This window comes from Mus caroli, chromosome 9, assembly GCF_900094665.2.
Source record: "Mus caroli chromosome 9, CAROLI_EIJ_v1.1, whole genome shotgun sequence".
NCBI classification, from domain to species: Eukaryota; Metazoa; Chordata; class Mammalia; order Rodentia; family Muridae; genus Mus; species Mus caroli.
Window position 1 is genome coordinate 18,681,035 of NC_034578.1, and position 22,500 is coordinate 18,703,534.

General features: G+C 42.1%; 1 protein-coding gene and 1 pseudogene across 8 annotated transcripts in view; one reads left to right on the forward strand and one right to left on the reverse strand.

Moving 5' to 3' along the window:
- Nucleotides 1–22,500, forward strand: part of Bbs9 (Bardet-Biedl syndrome 9) — a 406,692-nt gene that overhangs the window by 188,459 nt on the left and 195,733 nt on the right. For 5 of the 8 annotated variants that reach the window (XM_029481549.1, XM_029481548.1, XM_029481551.1 and 2 more), the window contains 5 exons: nucleotides 1,970–2,074; nucleotides 3,915–3,929; nucleotides 4,728–4,868; nucleotides 8,481–8,576; nucleotides 18,822–18,994. In XM_029481549.1, the coding sequence (XP_029337409.1) occupies nucleotides 1,970–2,074; nucleotides 3,915–3,929; nucleotides 4,728–4,868; nucleotides 8,481–8,576; nucleotides 18,822–18,994 (530 nt within the window). The remainder of the gene's footprint in view (nucleotides 1–1,969; nucleotides 2,075–3,914; nucleotides 3,930–4,727; nucleotides 4,869–8,480; nucleotides 8,577–18,821; nucleotides 18,995–22,500) is intronic. The other 3 variants (XM_021173327.2, XM_021173326.2, XM_021173325.2) reach the window with 1 other exon arrangement.
- On the reverse strand, nucleotides 17,224–18,544 carry LOC110301374 (annotated as a pseudogene).

Below are 22,500 nucleotides of genomic sequence, written 5' to 3' on the forward strand. Positions count from 1 at the left end.
TGTCCTGGAACTCACTTTGTAGACCAGGCTGGCCTCGAACTCAGAAATCCACCTGCCTCTGCCTCCCGAGTGCTGGGATTAAAGGTGTGCGCCACCACCGCCCGGCTGCTGTGTTACTTTTCTAAAGAGAAGTCCTGACATCTTCCTGGGAAATCACTGGCATTGTTCCACTGATATTTCTCCTCCATGTACTAAGTAGGGTTATTTGATGAATAATTTTTGGATTATGAATTTCCAAGTATATTCCTTAACTAGCTGTATCTATTGTATTCGAATGCTATAATTTGGAAGTCTCTCTCTGTCTCTGTCTCTCTGTCTCTGTGTCTCTGTCTCTGTCTCTCTCTCTCTGTCTCTCTCTCTCTCTCTCTCTCTCTCTCTGTGTTTGAGTTTCTAGGGAATGAAGTTTCGTGTGTACTAGGTGAGGACTGTACCGCCTGAGTTACGTGCACAGCCCTGGAAGTCTTTCTTCAATGGTGCTTCCCTAGTGGCCAGTAACATTTGAAGATAGATCACTGGCTTGGGTTGGCTGAGTTCTGTCTCCTGCACTTCTCGATGCCTGATTTGGATGAACTATTTGAGGAGCTAGTTTAACAGATAAACATAATAATACATCTAAATGACAGTATTGTTTTCAGAGTTTAATTAGAAAATGAAACTATATGAAGAATATAGTAGCATAGAAAATAGTAAACATGTCATAAAATGGCAATGATTAAAGGTTCTTTGTATAGAATCCCACTTGAAACACATTTATTAGTTGCTATTAGTTCAGTTAACATGATGTCTTGGTTAACTTTTAAAAATTTCCTTTCCCTTTCCTTCCCTTCTCCTTCCCTTTCCTTCCTTTCCCCCTCCCTCCCTTCCTCCCTCCCTCCCTTCCTTCCTTCCTTCCTTCCTCCCCCCCCCTTTTATGCAGGGTTCTCTCTGCATAGCCTTGACTGTCTTAGAACTATGTAGATCAGGCTGGCCTTGAACTTTCAGATTGCTGGGATTCAAGGTCTCTATATCTCTCTATATCTGGCTTCTTTTCTATTTTAAACAATATTTCCAATTTAACTTTCTTTACAATTTAAAAAAAAAATTATTTTTAGCTGGGCAGTGGTGGCACACGCCTTTAATCCCAGCACTCGGGAGGCAGAGGCAGGCGGATTTCTGAGTTCGAGGCCAGCCTGGTCTACAGAATATGTTCCAGGACAGCCAGGGCTATACAGAGAAACCCTGTCTCAAAAAACTAACTAACTAAATAAATAAATAAAATTTTAAGTTTTCTTTTGCATGTGTTTATTTTAATTTTTAACATTTATTTTGTGGTTTTGTGCGTACACATAAGTATACACATGGGTATGTACTTGCCATAGTTTGGAGATCAGAGGGCAACTTGTAAGACTGAGTTCATTCTTTCTACCATGTATGTCCTGGAGTTAGAACTCAGGTTTTGGGCTTGGCAGCAAGTGCCTTTATCCTCTGAGCCTTCTCATTAATCTCTGTTAATCTTTCTAAATTATTCTGAAGAATTGTCCTAGTTAAACTCCAGTGGCTCTGTGTAGAGGCTGGAAGCCCATGCTCCAACCCAGGGCAGCAGACTAGTCAGTCTCCATGATGTGTTGGTGTGCCATCCATATCTGATCCCACTCAGACTTAGCTGTAGCCGCCACAGACTTTGTGGTGCCTTTGCGTTGCCCCCCCCACCCCCCCCACCCCCCTACCCCCATTTTCTGTGCAGAGTCGTTTTCTGGCCTACAATAGTGTTGTAACCTTGGTTCTTACCTCTGTAGTCTGGTTGCTTCAAAGTTAAACAATGGAGGCGATAATGCTCTCTGCCCACCTTCCAAGGTCCCTGTGATGATTCTGAGAGAGGCTGTTCCAAGTGCTTATTGAAGTACCGGACATAGAGTAAAAGCTGCACCAAGTTAGTTACTGTTGCTAATTGTTCCCCTGTGTAAGGCTATGACCTTCATATTCCCTGCAGTTCCAGATATGAGGAGTACAGTATCGTTTTCTGTGTACCTGAAGAGAAACTACACACCATCTGAGTTAGAAGGAAATGCTGTTGTTTCTTACTCCAGACCGACAGGTAAACATGCTGATTTGCAACTTTATAAACCACATTTAAACTATCGCAGCTGCAAGTTACAAGACTGTGTGTTTAAGGCTGTTCTTTTCTACTGAGAGTTACTGCTGCAGTTACTCTCAGGAGCTGCGGTGCTGGCAAAGGCCCTCACCTGGTTTCTGTGTGTAAGGTCCTCTCCCTTCACTTAATAGCAAGTATGGTGTATTTCTCTATATCAGACTTCATTTATTTAAACTCAAAAACCTAGTATGAATTAGTGAGAAAACATAGGTTACTATAACTTTAAATCACTATTCAGTCTTAGCTAGTTGTTATACTACTGAACAAAACTCCCTGGCTTCCATGTTAGAGTGTTTAAGAGCAGATTTGTAACTTTTCATCTGGAGTTCAAGTCAGTCATTTTTAGATTTAAAATTTTTATTTTTAAAATTAGCATGGAAAATATTAGATATCATAAGATTGTACTAAGAAGGCATTTAGGTTGTCTCTAGGCTAGGAGGGACTAGCTTGTTATAACTCTGAACTTAGATTTTGTTATGATAAGCTTTTCCTTTCCTGCGTGGGAATTATTTCACAGGAACAGTTTGATGTCAGTTCTTTGTTAGAATATAAAGTCAGTGGGTAACACTTTGAGAGGTGCTTCAGTATCAGAATGTAGTAATGGCGTTCCAAGGTGGCAACACTGCTAGTCAGTCATTGCAGCGACTTTGTATTTGTGTTTAGAAAACATTTTGGACAGGTTTCTTTTAAAGCTTATTAAAAAGTTGTATAGTTCAAAAAACAAAGAAGAAAGTCTTCTTGATTTTATACTCAGTGTTTGCCAACTTGGCTTCCTCCATCTCTCTATTTATTTCCTTGGTTGGCAATTACTGATGCTCTGATATAATTTTGTAACTTAGGAATATCTTTTAAAACTCTAGTTTTATCTACTTTGTGAATTACTTAGACTTAAACGGTCTCAATATCTTATTTTACCCAGAATTGATCACTTTATCTGTTATTCAGATTTTTAGATCAGGGCTATATGATCAATTACCTTTATGTTTGGACAGGTTTGATCTCATGAAAAGTGAGAACTTGATAACAGGCTGAGGGTGAGAGACATTTTGAAGATTTCTGAGAAGCCCACTGAGGCTTTGATTGTGATTTTTTTGAGTCCTGAGCAGCATAAGTGAGCCCTGTTTGCCTGCTGCCTCTCGATCCTTTATCCTAACATCTGAGTAACAGTTACTGTATTGGTCAGTTACAGAGATGGCTGATGCATTTTAATCCTGTGTTACCAGCCAGTGTCTCTGTGGCTTATTGTCACATTTACTTTCTTATGTATAGAATTTAAAATGTCCTAAGTTATTGGTAAAGCAGAGGTCTAGACACTATTTGGTTCAAAGTTATTTATAAACCAACACGAAAAGTATGTAAGATAAGAGCAAAAGACAAGCCTGAACACCCAAATAAACATATTCTAGAGTGGTGTCGTCTCCAGCTATTGCCTGGGCACGATCTCGAGATCCTCTCATTGTGCTTTCCAATTGCACTCGGCTTTCACTGACGCTCTTCATGTCAGTCGCACACTGAATTGTTTCTAAAGCATATTTCCACTGGAGTCATTCTCGTAGAGTTTTGAGAACAGAGGTGTAAATAAACACACTGTTGAGTTGTATTTACTTGGGGGTTGCTCTTCAAAGAAGGCTTTGTTTTCTCAGAGGAAAGTGTGGACTTCTTGAAAGTTTACAATGTATTTCAAACAGATGTGTATCAAACTTGTATTGGGGCTTTGCCATTGATAATTAGTTTGTGTTCCTTCTCTCTCCACCCTCTCTTTTGCATTGCTTCTAATGGATAGATCGAAATCCTGATGGTAAGTTAAATGAAAGGGAAAGATGAATTTCCAGGATAAAATTTATTGTTAAACTCAATGGGCATTATACCACAAATGAACTCATTGGGGTGGGTCTAGGGCCATTGTGACCAATGACTAGAAAGAAAGTTTCCCATGCCAGGCACTTGGATTGTTGATAATTTGTTTTGTAGTGAGCATTTGTTTCCACAGTCAGTAAAACTTCAATTAAAAGTATTTATGCATACACATACATCTATATATTATATGTAATTTTAATTGAACACAAAATGGCGTAATTTTCTATGGCTTTTTCAAGCATCCTTAGTGTTATTTAAATTCCTTTCCTCTCCCTGTCCCCCCCCCCCCCAGGTAATCCTTCCTTATCTGTTTTTCCCATTTCTCCCTTTATAGCCACTGTGTTGCGTCTTCTAGGGACTCAGCTCCCCTGGATTCTTCGTGGCCTTTCCACTTTCCTTGTATTTGCAGTCACTGCACGCTGTGCACTGACATGGAAGGGTTCAGGGCTGGGGGCCACAAGTGGGAGAGAATGTGCTGACTGTCTTTCTCGGTTGTCTTGCTCAGTAGAATGTTTTGTTATTTCTCTTTATTTAGTTGCATTTCCTCCCTCTCTCTCCTCCCTTTCCCATCCCCCTTCCCCTCTCTGTTTCCCTTCCCCCATCTTTTTCGTTCTGGCAGTGCACATGAGTTACTTGACTTAAGGGGAGCAGAGGCAGGTGGCAAGCTTGCTGGAGCGTCTGCTTGGACTGCACGTTATTTGTCAAACTCAGATCTACATTTTTTTTTTTTTAATTTCAGGTATTCCTCGGGTTGTCCAATGTAAATTTAGACTTCCTCTGAAACTAATTTGCCTACCTGGTCAGCCTTCAAAAACTGCAAGTCACAAACTAACTATTGACACCAACAAATCTCCTGTCAGTCTGCTTGGTCTCTTCCCAGGTAGGACTTTGGAAGCAATCTGCCTGTGAGCTCAGAAATGGGGGTTCCATGTGGAGTCCCCCAGGGGCAGGCAATAGGGGATTGTCAGTACCTGTGCAGTGAGGATGTCTGGCTGGGCTGGAAGTTTTGGCTTGAAATGTAAATATTTGTTTTTCAGTGTTAATATACACAGTGTTTCTCAGCCTTATTAATGCTGCAACCCTTTACTAGAGTTCTCATGTTCTGGAAACCCCAACCATAAAGTTGTTTGTGTTGCGACTTCATGACTGTAATTTTGTTACAATTATGAATTCTACTGTAAATGTCTGTGTTTTCCAATGGTCTCAGGCGACCTCCGTTGAAGGGTCATTTAACCCCCTCCCCCAGAAAGGGGTCTCTATCCACAGGTTCAGAACCTCTGCTGTAGACCTTTGGCTGCATCCCATTCTAAGAATATTGTTTATCGTTGCTGTCGCCTCTGAGGGCTGTCTCATGGATGGCTGTTCCTCAGGACGGTTCTGTAGTGGGCATTGCTGTCCAGGCTTTGAGGGCCATAGGGAAGGTTGGGGTGATTGGTGGGGCTGAGACCTTCCATAGCTATTTCCTTGAGTAGCTTAAAGCATAAAGCCCTAGTAGAAGAACTGCAACTTTGCTTAGATAAACAGTGCTGTACTCTAGATTTGGAATATACCTACCCCCTCCTTTCATCTTTCTTATTAGAACATTCTTCAAACAGTATATTTTGATCATGATTTCCCCTCCTCCCACCTTCTTCCTGATCCCTCCCAATTCTCCACCCATGCAACCGGATGGTCTTACTTTCTTCCCCCTGCAAAATCTACAAAAGCACAGAACCCACGCCCCCCCCCCCAAGAACCTAAAGGAGTCCGAACCCCAGAGTCAGCTTTGTGTTCATCAAGTACTGGGCGCGGCCATTGCCAGCAGTTACAAGACACAGATAGTTTCTTGGTTGGGTGGGAAGCTCATGTCTGCCTCTCCGTCAGTGCTGGGACCCCATCTGGCTTGAGCTTGTGCTGGCCATGTACACGCTCCCACAGTCTCTGGGTTCATGTGCACACCAAGCCTGTGGTGCCGGAAGACACTGCTTCCTTGGACACTCCCATCATCTCAGGCTCCCACCATCGTCCCACCTCCTCTTCTGCTATATCTGTTTCTTAGTAATGACGTGGAATCAAAATAAAAAAATCTTAGTTGAATAGCTTTTTAAAGCACTTTATTAAAAATTAGCCTGTTCACTATGAAGTGTATCCTCCCTCTTGTGTTTGAGGAGTAGGACTTAGAATCCAGACTTTTCCACAAAATCTGATTAATTTGTAGTAAGTCATTCCTTTGTGTTATTATACAGATGCTTTCGGTTTGTTATTCATTACGAGTAGGGCTGGTTTATTTTGGTTCTTATTTTGAGACAGGGTCTCACTGTGTAGCTCTGGCTCTCCTGGAACTCACTCTGTAGAGTAGGCTGGCCTCGTGAATTCAAAACTCGGATTCACTTGCCTCGGCCTCCTGAGTGCTGGGATTAAAGGTGTGACTCACTCCCAGCCAGCAGACAGGCGTTTTAAACCTTTATTTATTTGTTACTATGGAAAACAAAATCTCTGAAATGAAGTGTTTTTTTTAAACAATCATTCAATCTGAATTTTGAGTTGAGCTTGTATGCACATAGTAATTTTTTGTGGTTTCCTCCCTGTTATTTTCTTCCTTTCTCCCTCCATTCTCTTCCTCTCTTCATTTTTTTTGTAACAAAGTTGGATGTAAAAATGTATAATGGTCACTTGCTTTGCAGCACCTTGCATGAACTGATTATTTCCTTGGGTTGCACAAACTTCCAGGGATACATAGTTGGAAATTATATGTTGAACAATAACAAATTTGTTGGTGCTATTGATAATGTTTAAGTACTAGATCCAAGCAGCTGACTTTTATTGATATAAACTGAGTTCAACTAGAGACTGAATACAAACAAAGGTCCTGACCCAGAGTTTATCTTGGTAAGATATGGCATCAACTACATATTTACAAAGCTTTGTGGGCTCTCTCTTTTCTACTGTTTTGGAGCCTGTTTTGTTGACATTGTAAGAATGACAACCCTGTCAGCATCTTACTGCTTTAGAAACAACACTCAGTGACAAATTAAAAACTATTTTTCCCAAGATTGTATACATATACTATGCATTTTTTATTTTAAATTTAATAAACACGAATCATGTTCATTATCCATTATATCCATTTTCATGGAATCATGCAGTTGCTTAAAGTAGATTTCACATCAACATCAGGGAATAAAGGCTCTTTTATGTTGACATTAGACACAATGGCTCTTTCAAATCTACATATTCTACCTAAAGGGACAGATTAATGAGCTTCATGTCAAAGAAATAGCTTCAGACCTCTCCCTGATTGTTTATGAAGAAATGTAGGGCTTATGTGAAATGATTTTAGCTTTTATCATAAATAGATTGGAAGTTTAAAAAAGGAACCTGCTGATGATAATTCTCCTGTCCAGAAATTCATGTCTATTTTTCCTTTCCCCTAATGCAGCTAAGGTAATATTTGTAAGCATTTGCCCTTCCCCTATAGATTTTCTTTCATATTGTCTAGGAACATGTTTGTGGACCATGGATATTTTCGTTCATGACTTTATTTATTACATGGTATTTTATTATAGATGGACACCATGAAATAATCTGACTCATATTCTATTTTTAGATGTTTATATTGTATTCTTGTGAAAATGCCTTTGAAAAACCTAAAACTTATGACCATTTCTTGGATAAAGATATGAAAGTGGAGTTGGTAGGTTATAGGTTAAGACTACCTTAACAGCCATTGAGATAGAGTATAAAGTTGACTGTCTTCACCCAGTGACTGTAACACTCTGAGCACGGTCAGCTGCAAGTGAGGCTAACTCATTATGTTTAAAGGGCAAATGTATGAGGTGTGCGTGGACTTAATGATTTTTCAAATTTATAATGGGGTGTTGTAATGTAGTATACCTTTATAATAAGGGAAGTGTCTATATTTAGTATAGAGTGAATGTAGTCAGTCTGGGACCCTTCAATAGGGACCATTCAGTTTTGTTTTGTTTTAGTTTTGGCATGAATATAAACACAATAGATGTCATCTATTGTGACACTCTTGTACTTTTGTCTGTGGCTTCTGCTGATCTCAGTCTCTTCCCTGTCTTCTTGGGGACAGAGTCTCTCCGTAGCCGGGGCTGGCCTCACAGCAGAGTTCTTCCTGCTCTGATCATGGGATTATTGCATGTACCACCATGGGCAGTGATAGTCTTCTGACATCGGATGTAGCATTTTCCTAGCTCTCTGCAAATCCCAGGTCCTTCGTTTGCCTTATGGAGTGATGTTTCCCCCTGAATTCATCCTGCGACTGTTCAGCTGCACACCTGGACTCAGCTATGAAAAAGCAAATGAAGTCATTCCAGAGTGGTGCTATGAGGCAGGGATTTGAGCATTTAGAAGCTGCTGTAGAGATGAGCTAATACAGGTTATATGTGCATTTGAATGTTAGCAATGTGAAACACCCCAGCTAAGCTTTCTATTTAAAGCACTGCTGACTTTTCGATCCTGTAGGTGATTCCTTTCCCCTTCCTTGCAGACTTTGCCAACCCATCAGATGACGACCAAGTGAATGTAATTGGCTTCCGTCTCCTAGGAGGCGCTCGAGTGACTCTTCTTGCTTCTAGAACATCCCGTAAGTAAATCCGTGCCATCATTGTTGCTGGAAAGTTCAGCTTAGGGCACTGTGTCACACCAAGGACATTGCAAAGGATGAAGGTGATATTTAGCCAGATGTGACAGACAAGAGTCACCCATATAGGGTGTGAGAGGTGAGAAACTAAATTGTGTTAGAGACATGTAGCTTTGGTTTTAGGGATGAGAGGAATTTTAAAATGGCTTTAAGATGCATATACAGTGATCTAGTTTTCAAGAAGTCTTAAAAACTAGAATTAACTTTCTTTTTGGTATGTATATGTATATGTTTATTTTTAATGTTTTTTGAGACAGGGTTCTCCATATGTAATTTATCCTGTGTTTGAGCTTGTGAGTCTCCTGCCTCAGGCTCCCTCATGTTTGGAGTTCAGATATATTTTACTTTGGACAACTTATTTAAAAAAAAAACCCATCTGTCTGTCTGTCTGTCTGTCTGTTTATCTATCTATCTATCTATCTATCTATCATCTAATTAATCTATCATCTATCTATGTATCTATCAGCGATATGTATATCTATACTTATCTTTACATCCCTGTTTGACATTTTCTTAGTTAGGGTTTCTATTATTGTGCTAAAAATGTTATGACCAAAAGTAATTGAGAAAGGAAAGAGTTTACAGTGCTCAGAGCACACTCTGGGGGTGGGGGGTGCTGCTTACTGAGCTGCTCCTTGTGACTGGATCAGCTAGATGGCTTCTGTGATCTGGGCCACCTGACGAGGGTGGCACTGTCCCTCATGGGCTAGGCCCTCCCCTGTTAATCATTAGTGAAGAAAATGCCCTTAGACTTGCCTACTGACATCTGGATAAAGACATTTTCTCAGTTGGGGTTCCTCTTCCCAGGTAACTGTGTTAACTTGTGTTAACTTGACAAAGCAAGCAAGCAAACAAAGAAAGTAGCCAGGACAGACATCAGCAGAAAGGAACATGAAATGAGTGAATTTTTTTTTTTTTTTTTTTTTGGCTGAGACTAATATCAAATAGAAATGCAATAAGTATATAGCCAGACTTGAATTCCAATTTAAATATGCATCATTAACTTAGTGTCATAGAAGAAAAGAAGTTGAAACTAGTTGGTTTAAAACTTTCTTATTTGGGGCTGGTGAGATGGCTCAGTGGGCAAGAGTACCCGACTGCTCTTCCGAAGGGCCAGAGTTTAAATCCCAGCAACCACATGGTAGCTCACAACCACCCGTAATGAGATCTGATGCCCTCTTCTGGTGTGTCTGAAGACAGCTACAGTGTACTTACATGTAATAAATAAATAAATCTTTAAAAAAAACTTTCTTATTTTGTATTTATCATACTAAAGATATTAAATCCACTATCTTATGTATATACTTTCATAGAAATAAACATGATAACATTAAGCATTTCTTTAGGATAAAGTGTGTGTGTGTGTGCGTATAGGTAAGGATGTGATTCAGTTAATGGTAGGGTGCTTGCCTTGGGTTTGATCTCCAGCAGTGCAGAGTGTAAACACTATCCTATGATTTTAGCACTAGGCACTGTCTGCACCTGCAGTCAGGCTGTCCTGCCTTGCAGTGACAGAATGAATGACACGAAGATATCTTGGAAACCAAAAGTTGTTAGCAGCAGCATATTTCCTGCTCTTGAACTTGGCTAAGATCACAGGCACTTCTAGGATATGTTGCTTGCTAACTGATGAAATAAATGAGAATGCTAGTAGGCATTCTAGAGCAAAGCACACAAAGTAAAACCCAGTTTCCTACTTCATCAGTCTCTGTGATGAGTCATGACTACAGCCATTATCTTGGCATCACATGGATATGCCTAAGATAAAGTCTAAATGCCCAAGATTTCTTGGTGCACTGGCCACAGTGCTAAACACAGGTACATGTGATCGTCGGGCTGTGCTTAGCTTTACTCTTCTTTTGGATGTTGGAATCATTTTGCTGCATTTTCTTATTTAATTTATTCCCTGGTTAAACTAAAAATTTGTCACCAATCTTTTTTTTTTGGAAATTTTGAGTGTCTTTCTGATTTGGATTAATGGTGCTTGATTATTTTTATGATTAACTTTTTACTTATATTTATATCAGTGTTTGCCTACATATATTTTATATGTAGGCAAACATATAAAAAAGTATGTATATATACATACTTATTATGTGTATATACATATACGTGTGTGTGTGTGTGTGTGTGTGTGTGTGTGTCTACCATCGTCATGCCTGGTACCACAGAGGCCAGAAGAGGTTCTATCCCTGGGTCTGAAGTTACAGATTGGTTTGAGCTTCTATGTGGGTATAGGGAACTGAACTTGTGTCCTTGGAAGAGCAGCAGGTGATCTTAATGTCTGAGCTATTGCTCCACTACCAGTTGGTGGTGCTTTTAGTTAATCTTCAGAGGAAGCCATTTAAACAGCAGATACTTTTGTGTCTGTGGGCATATTGATATCCATTTGCATTTGTAGTTGTTTTCTTCTGACGAAGTGGCTCTCTGAGCACTCTGTCTCCTTCCTGTTCCATGCACATCACCCAGATATGTAACCACCTTTCTCACATGTATGGTGTGCTCATGCTGCACGGCCCCATTGTGGGCAGACAGAACACAGACGCTTTCAACAAGCAAGCTAGGAATGCGTGAACTGAGTCCTGGGGGCAGCCGCTCTATTTCTGGGGTGGTTCTTTGACTTTAGTGATGTGGGTTCCTGTCCTGGGGGTGCCTCTGTGATGATGATGAGTGTGGGACTCAGGTTTTGGGCGTTGAGGGAGACATTGCTGCTCCTCTCTGCACCCTCAGTGTATTGGTCCCCTTGTACCTGACTCTTGTTGGGCATTTTCATGTTTATAAAAGGCACAGAAGAGTAATTGATATGAAGGAATCTGGATTGCCAGATTTCCAACATGTGGAAGGGACACAGTATTTTTTTTCTTGGTACATGATCCATATGCCATATGGAATTGTCTTCAGCTCTTGCTAGAATTTTCTGTAGATTCCTTTCATTCATTTCCTTTAGAAGTCTGCTTGATAATCATGTGTGCTATATGGTATACACTTTTCTTTGTTTTCCCTGAAGGTTGAGTGCAGGGCCTTGTACAGGCCAAGTCCTTGCTTCACCACGGAGCTGCACCCCAGCTCCTTGTAGCAGGAAGGATCGCACAAGGACAAGCACTCTTTGACCGGAGGGTCCCACAGGTTTGATGTCATCTACCTTGAGGATAAACATGGCATGGCACTGGTGTCTTCAGAACAAAAATCTAATTCTGGAGGAAACAGTGCTTAAAGCAGCTATTGGATTTTACAATGGAGAATTTCAGATAAAATCCATTCTTGAGAGTGGTGGTAGGGTGGGCCTGTCAGATCCAAGCTGATAATCAGAGATGGAAAGATCACAGCAAGCTGATATGTGATGAGAGAGAAAAGGAGCTTAGTGCCATAGGCTGGGGAAGGCTGTGGTGGGAGGAGTGAGTTGGCGAGACAGACTCAGGGCTCAGGCTCAGGGCTCATGCAAAGGTTAAAAAGACTGCATACTTTTCCTTTTTTCATACACTGTGTGCTGTTATACATGAATTTCATATATGCATGCGCATATACATGTGTGTGTGGGAGCTCAAGGTGCCCCCCCCCACCATTTCTTTGAGGCAGAGTCTCTCTGTCTCACCAGGATCTCACCCGCACCACTAGCCTTGCTAGTCAGCTTGCTTGAGGAGCCCGGCTCTGCCTTGGGCTGCCACACCTACTTGTGGTTTACTTGGGTTGTGAGGATTTCAACTCTGATTCTCTTGCTTGTGTTGTGAGCACATTTACTGCCAGTCCATCTCCCTAGCCTTAGACTGCAGTTTCCTCTCATGCGAGGTCTGTAAAGGCAAGGTGTAGTTTCGAGAAATGGACAGTTAAACTACAGAGATGGTCAGTGAAGACAAAAATGAAGTGCCAAGTTCAAGGGAACTAAAAAGGCCTCAAGTGAGAGAGACCCTCATGTAGATGTATCTTTGTGAACTTAGAGCACTGTGCACCAAGGATATACCATACGGATCATAAAAGGAAAAGCGAGCTAGGATGATAAACTCCTCATTAGCATCTCTCATTTTCCAGATGTGGTGGCACATGCCTATAATCTCAGTCACTCAAGAGGTGTCACCAGGAGTTACATGAGTTTATGGCCACATTATGCCACTCAGCAAAACCTTGTGCCAAAACAAATAAAAAAACAAAAACCTGCCAACCACATCCAACCTACCGACCACCCAGATAACTAACAAAACTGAGCAGCGTCAGTTGGTAGTGGACAGTAAAACATTCCCTCCAAAATGGAAGGGAGTCATTTCTCAGCTTGGGCGTCTGCGTTCTGCTAGGCTGGCGAGGAGCAGGGAATGGTAACCACAGACACATTTGTTTGTGTAGATTTAAGCCAACAATAGAAATAGAAATGATGACCAAACCACACTGGGCTTTCCCATGATTTTAACATGCCAGAGGGGAACAGATGGAGAAGACTCAGGTCCCAAGCTCCCCCTCTGTCATTAGCGTGCTTTTGGGCATGATAGAAGAACCATAGACATGAATGCAAAGATGAGTCAAACTTGACGCTGTCCCTTTTGCTTTGCAGAAGAAAGCACATGTGATCTTTAAACTTGCTAATTAAAGTACATTGAAGCACGGGGGTGTGCATCTCGCTTCAGCCTGTCTTTGCAGAGTAGATGTCTCTCATCCAGGGACTTGTTAGACATGAGGCTTGAACACCCCTTGCAGAAGCCATGGATGACAATAGGAGAGGCAAAAGGGCAAGGAGAACCAGCAATCAGACGTTGATGTGCTGGCACACAGAATAGTTCTATTTGAGGTTTTGTAAAGACCTTGAGGAATAAATGTGAGAATTAGGTAACGGTCAGTGTAGGAAGAAGGAAAGATATCTTCAAATATTGGCAGATAGGTAAGGGGTTTAGATATAGTGAATTTTCCTGAGTGCCTGGACCAGGCAGTAGGGGTTCCGTGACAGTCCTTTAGCAAGGCCACTTTAGGGGCAGTTAAGGATTTTAATGGTTGGATCTGAATTCATCTGATAGCTGCCTTATACCAAGTGAGCATCGTGGGATAGTAATTCATTAGTTAATATTTAGCAATTTCTTCACTATGGGGTCAATTTTTTTATAATATAAATCTAGCTTTCAAAACACATTTTCAACAGTGGATGTAGATGCAGCTCCACAGTTTCTGTTGCTATGGAAGAGCTTATACATTTTCAATTTTATACTTGCATCTGCTGAGATCATTTATATTATTTCTCCCAACTTTGTGCTCTTTTCTCTTAAAAGTTTTACAAATAATATAGTTAAATGCATGCATTGCCTCTGATTTAATATAAAATACATCTGTATTGATGAAGTTCAGATGATCTGGCATGATAGAGTCTGGTGTGGCATTCTGTGGTCAGCTTAATTAAGCACACCATTCTCTCCACTGTTGGTAGAGTCGGGGTGGCGATTGACGGGGGTCTCATTGTCCGGATTTATTTTATTGGGAAGCTGAAGTGGTTGTTTCCACTGAGTGCTGCTACAGAATACTAACGAAAGGAGATAAGCAAGTGGAATGCTTGCCCTAGCAACTCCCTTGGTTGTTAGAACTTTAAGGGTATATTTTAAAAACTCTCGCTCATTCCTCCTCAGTTATAAACAGGAAGCTGCACCCCTCTTCTCCACGACATACACAGTGTGGCCTGTCTTTGTGTGAGTCATCACGCACTTGGAGTCGGGACACTTAGGAAACGGCCATAGCCAAACCTGGGCCTGTGGGCCTTTGACTCAGTTCCTTGTCGACTTTTGCTAATTTGAGAAAAAAAGCCAGTTTAAGAATACCATTTATCGCTGGGCGTGGTGGCGTACACCTTTAATCCCAGCACTTGAGAGGCAAAGGCAGGTGAATTTCTGAGTTCGAGGCCAGCCTGGTCTACAGAGTGAGTTCCAGGACAGTCAGGACTACACAGAGAAACCCTGTCTCGAAAAAAAAAAAACCACACCAAAAACCAAATAAATAAAAAATAAAAAGAACACCATTTCTCTTGCTGCACCCAAGGTCTATGTTTTTGTTGCAGAAAGGTTTGTTTTTGTCCCTCGTGTATGCAGATAACATTAACAGGAAGAAGTAACTATAAAGATGCATATAATGCATGTTTGAGTGCTTGAGGCTACATCTCTGTTATTTGGTGACAGTATCAATAAAGTCCCTACTAAGCGCATGGCATTTTGCTCACGTTTGGGCTTTTCATTCCCTTTACTCTACACAGCATCTCTGTGCACATTTAACGTTCCTTGCTTTGACATCTAGTGGCCTAAAGATGGCGTCTGTCTGTGTAAGTCCAACCGTGCCTCCTTCTCTACGGACCTTATGTTATGGCTGATCTGCCTTCCCCTCTGAGTACATTATTTATCTGCAGTGGTGATGGATTGGTCCTGCCTTGATTCAGGGAGTGAGCCATGAGAAGCAGCGGCTTCCCTCTCACGGTGCACTTAATTGTTCCGTAAAGCACAGCTGTCTCACCCAGTCATAGTGTCTCAACTGTAAGTTCTTTCTTGATTCTTTCCAATTCATTTTCTGCTTGGGAGCTTTTGTAATTCAGCAGATAAAAGGGGAGACACACATCAGAACCCAACTTCCCTTCATCTCGAAGCCTCTGCCTTTATGATACTGTCTAAATGTCCTGTTTTGCTTTGAGATAGGGTCTCATTATGCAATGCAAGCTTATCCAGAGCTCACTCCGTAGCCCAGGCTAGCTTTGAATACCCTCTTCAGCTTTCTGAGTGCTGTGTTCATAGCATGCACTACCATACCCAGCTTATCACTGAAACTTTTTGCCAAGCCTCCTGGATCTCTGTGTATGAGCTTGGCCTTCGTGGCTCAGATCTATAATCCCAGGTTCTTAGGAGGATCAGGAGGTTAGGGCTAGCATGAGCTACAGAGTTTGTTTGAGGTCGGCTAGGATACCTACTAAGACTCCATCTCAAAAATAAAAAGTAAACAAATAAGTGGAGATATAGCTTAATGCACTTTCTGGTGTGTGCATAAGGCCCTAGGTTTGAGCCTCAGTTATAAGGATCTCTGTGTAGAGGTGGACCCTGGCTTTAAGTGTTGATCTATCTAGGGGTTCTCTCCTTCATCTTCTCTTGATCTAGCACATGGGTGACTTTTTCTGCTCTGACGAACATGCCATTCTCTCCACCTTGAGGATCAAGACTTTTGTGCATAGTGCTTAGGAATGTACACTCTGTATTCAGGGCAGTAGTTAGCTTTAACTCAGGCTTATTATTTGAATGACTATTGAAAACTATTAATAATCTATAAAAAGGCAATAAAAATTTAAATCTATAAGAGAACAATAAGATAGGCAGATGTTGCCTGAATCCCCTGAAATAGTCCCTTAAAGAGCTGTATTAACTTGCTAGTCCATTGTAGGAGATAGGGAAGTGTTAGGCGTCAGTAGTGTCTTTGTTGTCGTTCCTGTGGTTCATGTGGAACTTACTGAGACTCTAAGGGTGGTCTTGTGTTACTTCACTTTATAAAGATGGTTTCATTCATCTGGTTTGTCCCTTTTAAAAATTGGCTGCAGGTCCTTTATCTTACTTTATCATTTATCATTAATTCAGCCATTTCCTTGTGTTATGTATGTGTGCACTTGTGACTACACACATGTGTGCTGATTGGTGTTAAGATCAGGGAACTACTATTGGGAATTGGTTCTCTGTGGTCACTTTGTGGGATCTAGGAGTCAAACTCAGATCACCATGCTTGTGTGCGAGAGTTCTACCCTCTGAACCATTTCACTGGTCCTATTTAATTTTTAAAATTCCAGTTTTGAGCCACTGCTTCTGTTTTATGCACTTCTGGGGATTGAACTCATGGCAAGCACTTTATGAACTGAACTACATCTCCAGCCTGTCAAGTATACTTCGTATGCTTTATGAAGAGATCGATGCACATGGAAAGAAACAAGGACCTTAGAGCAGAAGTCTCAGAAGTTGGCAGCTATGAAGGCTCTGATTTAGCTTAGTTCACCTTGAGTGGGAAGTCCTTCTCTAACAGTCTTCTCATGACCATGGAGAATTGCAAAAACATTCTGGGCTCTTGAGAGTGTAGATGCCCTAAGCCCAGGAGCTGCCAGTTGAGTGGCAAGGACTATTTCTGTTCAGGTGCAGGAGAGATGGGAGCTAGGATGCTAGTGGCCAGCCTTTCTGAAGAAGCCCTTCGGAGGACTTGAGAAACCAATCTGAAGTAGGCAGTAGCATCACAGAAGCTGAAAGAGGCAGTGGCAGGATGGCCATGCTGCCTGAAGAAGACATTCTTGAAGATAGTGGGCGTGGTGCCCAGCTGCAGAGCAGACACTCTGGCCACAGTTGAGTGCAGCAGCCATTTTTCCATGAACTGTGGAGGCATACACAGCATTGGTTACTCCCACTGTGGTGGTTTAAATGAGAAATGCCACCCCCCGCCCCCCGGCTCCTGTATTTGTTCAAATACTTGACCCACAGTTGGTGTTGCTGTCCTGGGAGATTATGGAACCTTTAGGAGGTGGAGCATTACTGGAGGAAGTATGTCACTGTGGATAGCCTTGCTCTGCTTTCTGTTTGTTTTCTCCCTCTCCCCCTCCCTCTCCCCCTCCCCTCCCCTTCCCCTCCCTTTCTCTCCCTTCCTACTCCTTCCCACTCCACTTCTTCTTATGTGGATAAAAATGTGATCAGTCAGCTTCTTTGCTGTATCTGCCTGCCACCATACCATACGTTCTCCACTATTAATGGTCTCCATTCCACCAACACTGTGTGCTAAACTGAAGCCCTTCTTTCCTAACTTTCTTTTGATCATGATATTGTGTCTCAAGAAGAAGAAAGTAAGGAATAAACATATCTAGTAGAAAAAGATCACTAGGGGGTATAAGAGAATCTCTCTCTCTGAGTTTGCTAATAAAAGTCCAAAACCCAAGGGTGAACTTGTGAGATACAGGTTTTTCACGGTACCATGGAAAATCCTAAGACACACTTCACCATGTGTATCTGCCATTTTGTCTTTACATCTTGTAAGCAGAAAGGCTTTGCCAATGCTTCTAATATTTCTCTGTTTACAATATTGTAGATAATATAAATAATTGATGGTGAATTAAATGGAATTTGTAACTTCTGAGACTTTCCAAGGGACTCCTCAGCCTCCTCCTCAAACTCTCCCTCTTCCTCAGCTGTAGCGTCCTGGTACTGCTGGTACTTGGACACCAGGTCATTCGTGTTGCTCTCAGCCTCAGTGAACTCCATCTCATCCATGCCCTCACCTGTGTACCGGTGTAGGAACGCCTTGCATGGGAACATGGCTGTGAACTGCTCTTGAGATGTGTTTGAACAGCTCCTGAATAGTGGTGCCGTTTCCAATGAAGGTGGCGGACATTTTTAGGCCCCGAGGTGGAATGTCACAGACAGCTGTCTTCACATTGTTGCAGATCCACTCAACAAAGTAGCTGCTGTTCTTGTTTTGGACGTTAAGCATCTGTTCGTCCACCGCATTCATAGACATGCGGCCCCTGACACAGTACCCACAGTCAAGTGGCGCCCATGGATCTCAGGCAGCCATCAGTTCTTGGCATCAAACATCTGCTGGATGAGCTCAGGAACTGTCAGGGCACGGTACTGCTAGCTTCCCTGGCTGGTCAAGGGGGCAAAGCCAGGCATGAAGAAGTGCAGGCGAGGGAAGGGTACCCACCGTGTTTATAGCCATTTTCTGCAGGTCATCATTTAGCTGGCCAGGGAATCGCAAGCAAGTGGTTACCCCACTCAGGCGGAGGACACTAGATGGTTCAGGTCACCATAAGTGGGTGTGCTCAGCTTTTGGGTTCTGAAGCAGATGTCATAGAGTGCTTCATTATCAATACAATAGGTCTCATCTGTGTTTTCAACCAGCTGGTGGACTGAAAGGGCGGCATTGTAGGGCTCAACCACTGTGTTGTGCCACAGTTGGGTTGTTTAATTCTGTTTACTATTAGGCACACCATGAGAAGGGCTGCGTGAACCTGTCCCTGACCATCTCCCCTGGAAGGACATCTGAAGTACTCACGTAGCTGATGCAGAAAACAGCCTCAAGGCAGCAGAGATCAGAGCACCATTACAAAGAGGGGTCTTTATCCTTTAGTAGCCATTCAGGTCAAGGCTGCTTGAGGGCTCACCTAGTTTCAGGTGGTAATCGTGTGTTAATGAGCATGTTTCCTTCATTATTTTCTTCTCTTAGAACGGTACCGCATTCAGAGCGAACAGTTTGAAGATCTCTGGCTCATAACCAATGAACTCATCCTCCGCCTTCAGGAACATTTTGAAAAACAGGGAACCAAAGACTTTTCGTGTTCTTTTTCTGGATGTGTGCCCCTTCAAGAATATTTTGAGTTGATTGATCATCATTTTGAGGTATGATATTAGACCAAATGGCCTTTACCAGAATAATAAACGAAAGAGCAAGAGATGCTATGGAAGAGAGAGTGGTATGCTGTGAGTCGTTTTTAAGTGGATGGTAGACTGTGCTCAGTTACTGATCAGCTGCAGATGTTTGCAGAGTGGCAGGGTGTAGCCTGGTTTGTGGCCTCACCTTCAAACATGGCTGATTGGATTCTCCAACATGTAAACTTAACCCTCGACCTCAAAAACCCATGGTTAAAACTGCTTGAGTTTATCATCCCGAGTAATTCACCCAGGGCATAAATGAGGTGTGATTGTAAGGAGATATTTCTTTTTTTAATCCCTAACAAGCACAGCAGAGCTTCTGCGTTGGAATGACCATGTTAACCATGGGAAATGCTCCTCTGCACCTGGCATGATGGCTGCCTAGTAAACTCTGAGTAGTTAAATGTACAAATCTCAGTCCGACAGTGTCTCCGTGGCTCTGAACATTCTCCTACTTGCTTGGAAGTTCTGTTAGAGTTTATGTCGGGTTCTCTTGAGTGTCTCAGTAATATAATTTCCACATCCTTGGGAGATCCTTGGTATCTGCAAAGATTCATGTTTCCTGGATGGATGGGCACTGAGTTCTGCATTACATCACAGGTGCACTCACTGAGTGGGCACTGAGTTCTGCATTACATCACAGGTGCACTCACTGAGTGGGCACTGAGTTCTGCATTACATCACAGGTGCACTCACTGAGTGGGCACTGAGTTCTGCATTACATCACAGGTGCACTCACTGAGTGGGCACTGAGTTGGTATGCATTACGTCACAGGTGCACTCACTGAGTGGGCACTGAGTTGGTATGCATTACGTCACAGGTGCACTCACTGAGTGGGCACTGAGTTGGTATGCATTACGTCACAGGTGCACTCACTGAGTGGAATCTGAACACATTCCATAGGGGCTGTTAAAAAGAAGGCAATTTCGAGTATCTAGCACTTGTTACTAGGGTGACTATGTTTTTTAAGATTTTGCTTTATTTTTATTTTATGTGTACATATGTGGTCCTCAGTGTATATATATGTATCACATACATGCAGGTACCCTTAGAGAGGCCAAAAGCCAGTACCAGGTTCCCTGAAACTGGGGTTGCAGAAACTGTGAGCATTGCTTCTGGGACCTGAATTTGGGTCCCCTGTAAGAGCAGGAAGTACTTGTAGCATTGAGCTATCTCTCATTCCCCTGCAGCTATTGTTCTTCAAGGAGTTCAGCCCATTTTGAGGTTACATCAGGTGTCTTCTCTACTCCTTTTATTTATTTATTTATTTTTTTTTTGAGAGAGTCTCTCCCCTTTTCAGCTAGACTGGCTGGCCAGCTAGGCTCGGGTCCCCGAGCCTCACTCCAGGCCTTGTGGCTTTTTATGTGGGGATCTGAACTGAGCTCCTCAGTCTTCCAGCAGACGCATTCCCCATTAGCCGTCTCCCCAACTTAGCTATGGTTATTTTGTGGGTTAATATGTATTTGACTCAATTGTAGCACCAAAATTGACAGTTTGGGTGCATGTATTGAAATACTTTATATGAAGACATTTTGAATTTTAACATTTCAGCATAATTATGGATATCCATATATAATTTTTATATATTTAATATAATTGTATATATAATAAAAATGTAATAATATTTATATATGTCTTTTTTTGGAATATTGGGAAGTGGAAGTATGGGTCTTGTACATAGTAAGCAAATGTTTTGGCATGAGCTACATTCCCAGGCCCCTTATATTGTTTTTTGCAAATATTGTTTCTAGAATAGGTTTGCAGAAGCTGTATGCTGAAGAACTGAGATAATTTTATTCTTCTAGGATATATTTTAAGAAATCCTTGCTTGACTGTGGTTTATAAAACAGAGTCCACAGAGAGACAATTCTAAATCTATGTTCATAACATTTAAAATAGAGATTGCTGTGTTTTGCTGGCTAATAGGTTTGCCATACACTTTTCCCTCCCGGGTTCTTGGACAGGGACTCCACAGTGTTTCCGTATCAGGCTCTTTCCTTTGGGGGAGAGGTTTGGCACTTTGATTTGTTACACACACAGGGATAATGAGTTTTCTTCCTCTACTCCCTGTTTCCACTGTCTGTTTCCCGATATAAATAATTTCTTAAACTTTTAATCAAGGTAGCTTCTAGAATTTAGGTTGCTTTGTGTAAACAAGGAAACAATTTCTGTCTGTTTTACTCATTGCAATTCTTGGTTTTGAGCCTCACAATGGATAATTATTTGCAAAAGTACTACAGTTCTTTTATTTTTGTAATTGCTGTTATTACTGATGTGTGCATGCTGTGCAGGGGAAGTGTGGGCATCTGCATGCAGAGCCAGAGGCTGGCTTGGGACTTGGCTCACTTCCTTCCCTGTGGCTTGTGAGGTCAGATAGTCAGGCTTGTTCAGTGAGCACTTTTACCCACAGCGCCATCTTTCCAGCCTCCAGGCCCCTAAATTATGAAGTTCTGATATTGAAAAACCGCGTAATCTCTGGTTCATGCTACACATTGAATGGCATCCTGGTTGATACCTGCATATCAAGGAAGTCCTTTTAGTATCGTGTGTTCATAGACTCAGAGAATAACGTGGAAGCAGATCTCAAGTAGGTGAGTTATAACTGGTCTGGCATTCTTCTTAGAACAGGGTCTCCTATGTCCCAGGATGCCTACAGATCCCATGCACCCGATGGTAAATGCGGTTTACACCTTGTGAGCCCTCGACCTTCACTTGTGGGTGTTGGGATTGCTGGTTGAGCACTACCCTGCCTGGCGTACACAGTACTAGGAATCAGACCCTGGGTCTCCGGCACTTTAGGAAAGTCCTCTGACTGCTGAGCTACAGTTCCAGCACCTTTATTTATTTAAAAGTTTTAGTTCTTAAAATTAATTTTGTTACTTTTTTATGCTGCCCATGTATTCTTTTTATTTTTTGAGATTATAATTAGATTATATTTTTCCTTTCCCTTTTCCAAGTTCGCCCATGCGCCCTTGTTCACTCTCCTTCAGACTTACAGCCCTGTGCATATAAATACATGTATGTACAGGTGCACTGCTATGCATAATAAGAGATTAGAGTCCATATAAAGTTACCCATGTGCACATTTCAGAGCTGTCTGTTTGGCATTGGGCAACCCGTTGGTGAGCTCTTTCCTGGGAAGAGCACCTCTCCTGCTCTCAGCTGTCCTCGGTTGCCCGAGTGCTTTGTGTAGGGATGAGGCATTGTGGTCTTTCCTCGTTGGTGCTGTCCTTGTTCAGCTCATGCTTGGGGAGTCACGTTGGTGAGACTTTATGGGTGTAGCTTCTGTTATGACTAGGAGACACAGTCTCACGGCAAACTTCCGGATCCACTGGCCCTTACAGTCTTTCAGCCCCTCTCTTCTGCAGTGTTCTGTGAGCCTCAGGTGTGGGAATGTTCTGTGGGTGTATGCAGTAGGACTGGACTTTACAACTCTGCTTATTGCTTCATTGTGGTTTTTGTAGTGGTCTCT